The following is an 11,076-nucleotide window of genomic DNA, read 5'->3' as shown; positions in this document are numbered from 1 at the left end:
ACCTCGAAATACAAATATTGATGACCTCGACAATAAAAATATTGAACTCAAAAATAAAAATTGTTGACCTCCATGCTGTAAAACCCACATATTTTTATTTTTTTTGAGTTTTTTCAACTAAAATAAATGTAAAAATTGACTTAAAACTTGACATAACGAATTGTGTAAATGATTTCAGACCAAAAGAACCATCATTGATTGATTTTCATCCAAAAAGAAATAAGACAATTAAAAAAAATCCTAATTGTTTACATACATTTAAAAAGTGCTTGAAAATGATTTTTTCTTCATTCTCGAATCCTTTTCTTCGAAATGGAGTTTCCAAAATTCTATTAGGATGCCATAAATCCAAATTTTTTTTGACAAAAAATGATTAGGAAAATTTTGAAATTTCAATAGTGAGAAATGTCTAGAGTGAGATTTTTAAAAAGAGGGATTTACTATTTTGATAACCGGCAAAAATCAAGGATTAAATTAAAAGAAAACTTAGTGGCAGGGTCTATTAAGTCATTTTCCCAAAATTACAACCACACATTACTATCACATAAGGGTTAGAATTAAGAAAAGCACCGCGCAGTGCTGCTCAGGGCACTTCTTGTTCTTCTGGTTAGTTCTATCTTCCAAAATTCGAGTTGAAACTTGAAACGAACCAAATTAAGAAATCCATTTTACTTGTTTGCATTTATTTCGTCTTGTAAGTTGTAAATAAGACATCAAATTTTTATGGATTCAAATATTATTAAAACACAGTAAAATTCAAAGCTCGGAAAACGAGAAACAATGGAAGATCATCGACCCAGAAGAATTTCGGTGAAAAGCCATCAACCCAATTGGAAAGAAAAGGTATCAATCCCATTTTTTTCCACTCTATTTATTTCAATTTTTATTCTAAATTTTAATCCAAAAATGTTATTACATACAGTTGATGAGGTTTTGTTGTGTTGAATGCAGCTTAGAGAAAACTGCTTGAAAAGGATCCAAGAGGATCGAACCCGGTTGCTTTGGAAAATGAGGTTGCCTTCAGACCCATCTCTCAATCAAAAGGTTCTCTTTCTTTTATTTCCATTTTTTTTTTTCCAATAATTCAAATTATAGTGAGTTTCCACTTGTTTTGTTTTGAGTGAATTATAGTTTTGGGTCTTTCTGTTTATACATTCTAAGGTTGAGTTGGATGATTATTCTTCTTAGTTGAATGGTGACATGGTGTTGCAACTTGGGCAATGTGCACCACTAAAAAAAACCCCCCCAAAACTACACATAAATTGATCTTGGTAACCCACTGTAAATTGATTTATATAAATGATTCACCCACAAATGGGGTCACGTCCGTGAAATCCATTATTCAATGGAGAGTACAAGGAGATTGGGGATGCAAGCTTACCCCTCTAAACATGTAGAAAGGTCCCAATCCTCCGTTTCCATCTCTACAAGAAGACATCAGTGTTGTTACACCACATCCTTTCCATTACCATCATTGTCGCAACCTTAGAACCATGATAGCACCCTAACCATAGTCCATAGTGACTAAGTTGGGCTTCGGGAATAATTCAGCAAAAGAAAACTTCGTACGAAGTCGGGAAAACATCAAATAAATTAAAAAGTAAAAATAATTATAAAAATGTAAAAATATATACCTAAATGAAAAATAATACTTAAAAAATGCTAAAACCAAAATAATGTGATTTTGATTTTCAAAAAATATTGATTAAATCACACAATTAATCGTGATTTTCTGAAAAACCAAAAAATTTTCAAGAACTTCGTGATTTTTTTTTGAAAAAATTGTGATTTAATCGATAACTATTAAAATGGTTTTTTTTTTTTTTTAATTTAGATTTTCACTATGACCCTAACTACCTTGGCTTCTATGTACTTGGCAATAGGAAAAATAATAGAGCTTGAAGAAGAGAGAACACGAACTCTAAAGAGAAATCCTCTCTATAATAGATGATAACCCTCCTCTCTTACTTTTCTCATTTTTCCATCATGTTTTTGTCATTTTATTGGCCCCAGGGACTTTCTATTTATATTTCATAGAATCTCGACTGTAGGTTTATGAGGTTAATTCTCAGCCGAACTCCCCATATCTTATTTGTGCATAACATGTACTTCACCTTTTCTATCTGGATGGAATTCCTCTTTTATCAGTTTGATCTCATTATCCCCCCCCCCTCTTTTTTTTTTTTTTTTTACAGGAAATTATGCAATCTACTTTCAGGGACATAGTCTCTGATGAACTGAAAAAGATTAAGGACTCATCTTTGAATAACTTTCCAGTAATCTCAACTTCTGCCGACCAAGTTGATGATGCTTTATGGGAATACAATGATCTTCACATGACTTCTCAATCAACTGAAAGCGAATGTGAAGAGCTAATGATAGAAATGCAAAGGATATTTTATGAAGATATTGGGGCAGAGCAAACTAGAAGAGGTAAAGTGTGGTGGACATTCCACACGAATGAGTGGAATTAGTTCTTCACTTAATCTTTTTCAATTAGTTCATCTTTCATTCAATGGGGCTTTGGTACTGAAGCATACTAGAACTAGGAATAAAGGGATAGAATAGACTTCAACCTTGTCCTACATGCATAAAGCATTTTTTTTATTTAACTCATTGGTAGTTTGAATTTTACTTTGCGTCTGTTAGGTGGTTTTCCAGATCTTTCTTTATCTAGTTTATATTCATACTTTTGGCAAATTTTTTTTGTTTCAGTTCCTTCTTCTGTTTGCACCCAAATAGTTGCCTTTATTTTCTTTTTCTTTTTTCTTTTTTTTTTGTTGTTGTGGGGGGGGGGGGGGGGGGGGGGGGTTGCGTTGTGTTGGTTGTCCACTTATGATTGAAAGTTTTTAATAGCAATAGATAAAAATCAATAAACAGTTCTGATTTTTTATTTTGATTTATGTTCTGCACCACAACCATGGTTGTGTTATTCAGCCCTAGCTTACCATAAAAATATTAAATAAAAAGGTTAGCTGTCTCCAACTTACATATCTTCAGACTATTCGTTTTGTGAACTAAATTGATTGGGGAAGCCCTTGCAGAACAAGAGGAATATGAGAGAATATGTGAAGAGGAAGAAGATGATTACTTAGCTCGTGCAACTTTTGAGCATTTGCAACTTAACAATAACCAGGTATGAATTCATGAATAAGGGTTTCCTGCACACATATGTTCCAAGGTCTTATGACAATGTTGGTTCTCACTTCCTTGTATTTCGTTGATATTTTAGATTTTCTATCAATATTAATTTTTAAAGCTTTTTTCTACATTATTTATCTTTGTGGTTTTAGTTTTTTAGGTGTATTTCTAAAAGGAGAACTGATGTCATAGCTCTAGTGATCAGTGTTTTAAAGTACCTAAGGTGTACTTGAGGCTAGGTGTAAGCCTCAATTAATTTTTTTTTTAAAATCCTAAAAAATATATAACAGTTATAATAAATTCATAAAAGATATAAAAGAAAGTAAACAACCATTAAGCATCAAATAAATATTAAACAATAAAAATGTAGGGAAGTAGCAATGTATCATCACTCATAGTATCAAACATCAAATAAACAACTAGTCTAGGTCTAGGAATGAAGTTGTAGACCATAGTATAAACTAGAGAAGAATTAAAACTACTAAAAAAATCATCTTCATCATCTTTACTAGTAGGATCCTCCAAAAAGTCATCATGATATCAGATTCCTCTATCCCGAATTTGGTTCATCAACTTCAAGCCCATGCTTCCAAGCAAGGTCTTTTGTATTAACCCCACCTTTATTCACTTTTTAACCATTATCTCTAGTGTTAGAAGATTAGAGTTAAGGAGAGAAAGAGGAAAATAGAGAAGAGCACAAGTCGGTCACCCCCAATAGGGTTCGGCCTCTCTTTTATATTAAAAACTTGTGGTTGGTCGTATGGGCTTAAGTATTGGACCCACACGATATTAAATAAGAACTCTCTTCCTCAAGTTGGAGCATACAAATTTGGCATGCTAAGCTTACAACAAAAAGTAATAAAGGAACTCTAGACAATGGTTTTGTGAGAACATCTCCTAACTAATTTTCTGACTTGATATCGAGAGTAGATATCTTCTTAACCATCACCATATCACGAATAAAGTAGCAATCAACCTCAATGTGTTTGGTTCTCTTGTGGAATACTGAATTACTAGTTATAAAGTTAGTAGCCTAGTTATCACAATATAGAGGCAGAGGAGTAAGAACTTCAATCCCCTTCTCTTTTAGAAGACTTTGAACTCAAAGCATCTCACATGCAGTATGTGGCATCACCTTGTATGCTGCTTCAACACTAGAACGGGTTACAACTTGCTATTTTTTACCGCGCCAAGTCATCAAATTACTTCCCACGAAGGTACAATACCCAAAAGTAGATCTACGATCAGTTCTGCTCCTTGTCCAATCAACATTTGAGAAGCCAGTAATGGATATAAGTGGTAAAGGTCTGTATAATAATCTTTTGCTTGGTGACTCCTTTAGATATCTCAGTATCCTAAACACAGCACCCCAATAAATCTGATGTGGAGCATGCATAAATTGGCTAACTACTCTCTCACAACAAATGTAATATCTGGGCGAGTGACAATCAAGTAGATTAGTTTGCTAACTAAACTGTGGTAATGCCCTGCATCATAATAAATCTCCCCCTGTACAGCATCAAGCTTAGTAATAGGATCCATAAAAGTATCACCTGATTTAGAACTCAAAGTACTAGTCTCAGATAACAAATCTAGAACATACTTCATCTTTGACAAACTAATACCTTATTTGGAATGAGCTACTTCAATATCCAAGAAGTAGTGAAGAAGATCCAAGTCTTTAGTGTGAAACTGTTTGGTTAGATGAGTCTTCAAATCTGAGATACCACTACGATTACTTATAGTCATGATGATATCATCCACATAAACTATCAACACAATAATTTCCCAGAAGAGTGCCTCACAAACATTGAATGATCAAAAGTAAACCTAACAAATCCATAAGCGAGAACAATTGAGCTAAATTTATCAAACCAAGCTCTAGGCGACTGTTTAATTGCCTTCCGTAGGCGACATACTAATCCAGTCTTATCAAAGTCAACATATCCAGGTGGCTACTCCATGCCTACCTCCTCCTACAAATCTTCATTTAGAAAGGCATTTTTAATACCCAATTGATATAGGGGCTAAGCATAACACACTACAACAGAAATAAGAACTCTAATAGATTTTAGGCGAACCACTAGAAAAAAAATCTCACTATAATCAATCCCATAAGTCTGTGTGTAATCCTTGGCTACAAGACTAGCCTTCAACTTCTCAATAGATCCATCAGGAAGATATTTGACTGTATACATCCATCTACACCCCATAGCCTGTTTCCCAGGTGGAAGCAGAGATAGGTCCCAAGTATGATTATGATGAAGGGATGCAATCTCCTCATCCATAGCTAGTTTCCACTCAGAGGAGCATAATGCCTGCGTATAGAAAGTAGGAACATAAATAATAGACAAAGAGAGTGCAAACTGGCGAAAGGAATGTGAGATCTGATGAAAATACACAAAATCAGCAATTAGGTCATTAATGCAAGTTCTAGTACCTTTCCTTAAAGCAATAGGAAGATCACTAGAGGTAGAAGTAGATACTGGTGGATGTGGATGAACCTAAGTGAAGCTGATAAAGGATCTGAGGTTGGCAGAGAAGATGAAGATACTCGGAAACGAGTGCGTTGATATATTTGAAGAGACATAGTAGAAAGGTCACCTGTCGGAAGAATTGGAAGCACAGGAGAGAAGAAAATTGTAAGAGACAACTCCCCATGACGAAAGACACAAAATCCAAATCAAATGAGTCAACAATAAAAGAAAAATAAGGTGTAGACTCAAAGAATGTCACATCAGCACTTACTTAGTAGCGTTGAGTAACACAACAATAACACATATACCCTTTTTGTGTACAAGAGTAACCCAGAAAGATAAATTTGATGGATCTTTGGGAAAGTTTATCCAACCTAGGCTCAAATGAGTGAACAAAGCAACAAAACCAAAGACTTTAGGAGTAACAACAAAAGGATGAACTTGAGGATAAACCAGAGAGAAAGGTGATTGACCATTTAAAATTGATGATGACATGCTATTAATAAGATGATAAGTTATGACGAAAGCATCACCCCAATAAGGCTTAGGTACATGCATCTGGAACATAATGGTGTGAGCAACATCAAGTAAATGACGATGTTTTCGCTCAGCAACACCATTTTGTTGAGAATTATTAACACTCAATAATGTCATTATTTGAACAAAAGGACTAAATAGAAGATTGCATGTATTCTAAGGCATTATCAAAACGGATAATTTTCACAAGTTTGCGAAATTGGACTGAACTTTTTTTATAAAAAGTAATTAAAACGAGGTAATTTAGTGCGATCTTTTAATAAGAAGAGTCATGCCATACGAGAATAATCATTCACAAACACTATAAAATAATGAAAATCAGATAAACTTTTTATTCTTATAGACCTCAAATATTCATATGAATTAGTTCAAAAAGACTAGATTGACGACTCTTAGTATGATTAGGAAAAGAACTACGATGATACTTACCCAATTGGCAAGCTTCACAGTCTAAAACTGACACTGGACTCAACTTAGGAATAATACGACATAAATTAGACAAAGACACGTGACTCGACTGATAGCGCCACTGAAGGGGTGAAACTGAAGTACTCAAGACAGAAGCAGGCGTATAATCCATCTTTCTCATGCCCCAAAACAATCATCTTCCTCATCTTGAAATCTTGAAATACACAATAAGAAGGGAAGAAGGTTACAAATAAGTGCAATGGTTTTGTAAGCTGACTAATAGAAAATAGATTCGAAGGAAATTAAATAACTTAAAGAGTAGAAGATAAGGGAAAAGATGAGTTTAGAAAAACATCACCTTTCCCAACTACATTACGAGTAGATTCATTGGCTAGTACAATATGAGAATTAAGATAATGGAAATTAGAAAAGAGATGAGATATACCAGACATGTGGGCACTAGCTCCGCTCCTGAATCGATGACTCAAGATGATGGAGACTTAGGAGCCATAAATATGGGATTATCTAAAGTAGTTGTTGGTGGAATAGGTCCTATAGTCAAGGTAGTCAATTTCTGAAGAATCTCTCCCAACTGTTTTGTTAAGATCGGAAAATGCAGCTCTAGATGTAATTTGAGAAGTGGAATTAGTGAAACTTTGAGAAGATTCCTATTGAGCCTAATTAGCCCACGTAGGTTTACCTCATTTATCTCAACAAAATTGCTCAGTGTGGCCAGTATAGCCACAATAGGTACACTTCAAATCACCACCACAACCACCTCCACGGCCACCACGACTTCCTCTACCAACACCATCAGAAATCCCCAAATTTTCTATCAAAGAAGTAAATTGAAAACTTGCACAGAGATTAAAAAAATCTCAAAAAAATAGAGTCCCTTGGGATATTCTATGATATGCGGTTAGGGTTGAGAGGGTAACAAAACAACGATCGGAATAAAATCGCAAAATCCAAAAAAACCTAGAAGAAAAAATTGAGATTCGGGAAAATTTTCAAACTATTGCAGATGAAGTCATTTTTTTTTAACACTGGTCACGCAAAAAACACTATTCACGGAGTATTGTTCATGCATAAAACACTTTTCACAAGTACTATTCACACAACACTATTCACATTTTTTTTTAAACTGAATTTTGTGGCTTCAAAGTGTCCACCAATTCCCTAATCATTAATAAACACCTTAAACAAACACAAACGAAATCCTAGATAAACATTTGGTGCAAACAAACAAACCTCAAACACCTAATCCCTCTTTGGAACCAAGGCCTTAGGGTTTGGAAGTATCCGATTGAAGAGTGAAAAGAAAGTGATTAAGAAAAGGGAAGAAAAGAAGAGAAATCAAACAGATCTAATGGTAGAAGTGTTCTAATATCATGTTAGAAAATTAGGGTTAAGGAGAGGAGGAGGAAAATAGAGATGAGAATGAGTCAGCCAACCCCAGTAGGATTCGACCTCTCTTTTATATTAAAAACATGTGGTTGGTAGTGTGGGCTTAAGTATTGGGCCCACACGACATTAAATAAGAATTCTAAAATCTAGGCATTTTCATCAACTACCATCATATATAGGAAGAATAAAACAAAAAACAAAAATCAAACACAAAAAAAGGAGAAAAATTTGAGATTTTGAAGAAGAAGAAGAAAAAAAGCAAAAATTTCAAGAAAATACACATAATAACCACATACCTCAAAAACCTAGTAGATCATTTATTTTTTGCTTTTATTTGACCACAATCTTCATAAGAAAATTGTAGGAAGCGACGGAATTTAAATCAGATGAATATTGAAAGTTCTATGAAGAAATTTTTGTGTAGGGAAAAATTAGGGTTTGAAAGAGAGATTTTAAGATCTCTTGAAAACTTATGTTTCTAAAACAAGAGCACTTTTAGTTGATAGGGTTTATTAAATAAAAGACATTGGGGGGGGGGGGGGTTATTTACGTAAAATAAAACAAAAAAAAAAAAAAGAAAAAAGAAAAAAGAGTCAAAAATAAACCCATGGTTTTGGGTTTTGCTGCACAACTTGAGGCTTACGCCTCACATAGCCTCATACACCTAAGGCTTAAGCCTCACAAATTTTTTAACAGGCTTAAGCCTTGAGGCATGCACCTCGAGGCTTAAGCCTTTTAAAACATTGGTTGGATCTGCACAAGACTCAGCTCTTTGGGAAGCATATGCATCCTACACTTATATTCCATATTTTGTTGTTGATTTGATAATTTTCTGGCTTAAAAATGTAAAACAGAGAATATAAATGTTCACTTGGGCCAATCTATTACTTCAAATGTGAGTTTTTCAGGTCTTGATTATAACCACGTCAACTTGAAACACTTTCTAGCACTTATTGCGTGAAGTAAAATCCATAGGGATATGGCTGCAGTCTTCCACCTTGTGGTATCACTCACAATCACAAATATGGAGTATAACAAGCTGACCCCAGCAAACCCAATGTGTCAACACATACATACATTTTATTTAAAGATACATTTGTGCACATATGCATACAATATAGAAGTATTTTTATATAGATAAGCTGACAAACATGTAACATTTGTGAGCAAGTTTATAAACAAGACCTGAACACAATATATGTGATACATTAAGAGTTCCTCTGAGGAAGCATGTGTCACACGAGTTTGACTAAACCAATTCTCTTTTGGAAAATCTTACAGCATCCTACTCTTTTACTTAGCAAAAAATAATTAATAAATAAATAAATAAAATCTTTTGGAAAAATGTGAGGTTTTTCGTTAATAAATTGTGCTACCGACCCTATTTATTGAGGCTTTTTGAGGACTTTGTATTTGGTGGGATTCTTTGATGCTGGGAGTAGGCAGTTCTAGCTCCCCATTGGGAAGATTGTCTTTTGTATGGTTCTGGCTGCTTTAGGGTCGATTCCTTCAAATAGAGTTATTGCTGCCACTAACACCCCAAGTTGTTTTATACAATGCTCCATACGGAAGAGACTGTTTTATAAATACTTTTTTTCCCACTATATCATCGTGATCAAATGATAAAGAGTATAATTATGTGGTAGGACTGCAAGAACGAGGTTTGGTGTCCCATCTGCAAGCGAGGAGAGTTACAAGAGAATCATCGTCTTATTTATTGCACTCGTTGCAAGCTGCAACTTGATAGAGGCGATGAGGTGCAATCTCCACTCAATTCTATGAAAATACCCCTTTCCTTGCATGATTAAGTATGTAGTCCAATGATATTTTTAGAGAGTGTATATGGCCACCCCAAATTTTGCTAATGCCACCCCAAGATGTTTGCTAATTCTTTGGTGATTTACATATGAATTGGGGTGGCATTAGAAAAAGTTGGTGTGGCAATAGAATCTCTCTATTTTTATTAAATTACAGAAAAATGTGATGGTGAATGGGGAGTGTTTAGTTGCAAAGATGACTCTCCATTCGAATTAAGTCAGGGTTGGAACTGTAAACCTTTCTCAGAGAGTACACTTCAACATTGAATTGCCACAAAAAAAAAAAAAAAAATGCATTAATGGAATGTTGTTCCCTGAGATAGTTTACATTTGGTGTGACAAAAGACCTAAAGTGGAGCCAAAAAAATGCTATTGCAATAACTAGTAATACAGGTTATCTGTACTAACGATGAATTTGCTATTTGAAATGCCACAAATGTCCGTGTATCTCAGGTTAATTTGGAGTTGATGCGGGACCGATTAGGAAATGTGCACTCAGAACATCTTGATAGAGGATGCAGATTGACGCCCAAGTTCTGCATGGAAACCAGATTCAATCTTACTGCACTGTACATTAAGTGTGAGACTTGCAATACATTTGAGATTGTATTATAAGTAGCTGATCAAGAAATTTTAAGGAGACTACTATCCTATGTTTGTAGCGTACATTTTATCAGGGTTGGTGCATCTTTGTGAGTATGCCAATTTAAAGTCAAAACAACTCATTTGATGCTAAGCAATGAACATTTGCTGCTTTTATTTATGGGATTGACTAGTTGCACACCACCCAGTAGTCGTTGCACTCTTATCACTTTAGAAAAACCACCATTATTAGGATTGCACTCTAAAAACAAAAAGGTTGCAGTACTCTTCTTGTTGTTGAAAATTGGAGAGGAACCAGACCACAACACTCTTCATGATCTACAAGTATGGTAAAAATTTGTAGGAGCTCCTAGTAATGACATTAGGTTTGGTGTAAATTTTGCAGGATCTCCTGCAATATTAGTGTAAAATTCTTTCATGGGACATAACAAGTAGGGATAGGTGGGAAATTTAAATTTAAAAAAAAAAAAAATGAAGCCAAAAGTAAGATTTTTTTTCCCTAAGTTGGAGTGCAATGAGTACTAGGTGATATGCAACTAGTTGGTCTCATTTATTTATTTGTTGAGGGGTGGGTGGGGGGCATGCATGGCAAGTTGCATCTAGTACATGTGTGAAAAATATTGACATGATTGAATATTTGCAAGGATGTGATCTAATATAAGTTGGCAGTGAGTTTACCATAATTC

The 11,076-nt window shown here is 34.6% G+C and overlaps 1 protein-coding gene across 3 annotated transcripts; it reads left to right on the top strand.

Moving 5' to 3' along the window:
* The first annotated feature begins 470 nt into the window (after positions 1 to 470).
* Positions 471 to 10,821, top strand: LOC147396549 (uncharacterized). Of its 3 annotated transcripts, XM_086451349.1 has the most exons (7): positions 471 to 606; positions 751 to 843; positions 952 to 1,044; positions 2,196 to 2,433; positions 3,045 to 3,136; positions 9,617 to 9,727; positions 10,241 to 10,804. In XM_086451349.1, exons 2-7 carry the CDS (start codon positions 781 to 783, stop codon positions 10,400 to 10,402), a joined length of 759 nt encoding a protein of 252 aa, XP_086307475.1. In that variant the 5' UTR covers positions 471 to 606; positions 751 to 780; the 3' UTR covers positions 10,403 to 10,804. The 3 variants fall into 3 exon arrangements, with proteins under 3 accessions (XP_086307475.1, XP_086307476.1, XP_086307474.1); XM_086451348.1 differs by having other exon boundaries at positions 549 to 843; positions 10,241 to 10,803; XM_086451350.1 differs by lacking the exon at positions 9,617 to 9,727 and having other exon boundaries at positions 543 to 843; positions 10,241 to 10,821.
* The last annotated feature ends 255 nt before the right edge of the window (positions 10,822 to 11,076 follow it).

The sequence above is a fragment of the Akebia trifoliata genome, chromosome 8 (assembly GCF_017979445.1).
Source record: "Akebia trifoliata isolate Shusen 1 chromosome 8, ASM1797944v1, whole genome shotgun sequence".
Lineage (NCBI taxonomy): Eukaryota > Viridiplantae > Streptophyta > Magnoliopsida > Ranunculales > Lardizabalaceae > Akebia > Akebia trifoliata.
The sequence above is the reverse complement of the archived record's forward strand: the minus strand, read 5'-3'. Positions and strand labels throughout refer to the sequence as shown.

Coding starts and splice junctions, on each gene's coding strand:
- LOC147396549 (XM_086451349.1), top strand. CDS start 781: ATGGAAGATCATCGACCCAGAAGAATTTCGGTGAAAAGCCATCAACCC. Junction 2,434..3,044: donor GGCAGAGCAAACTAGAAGAG/GTAAAGTGTGGT, acceptor AAGCCCTTGCAG/AACAAGAGGAATATGAGAGA. Junction 9,728..10,240: donor AACTTGATAGAGGCGATGAG/GTGCAATCTCCA, acceptor CGTGTATCTCAG/GTTAATTTGGAGTTGATGCG.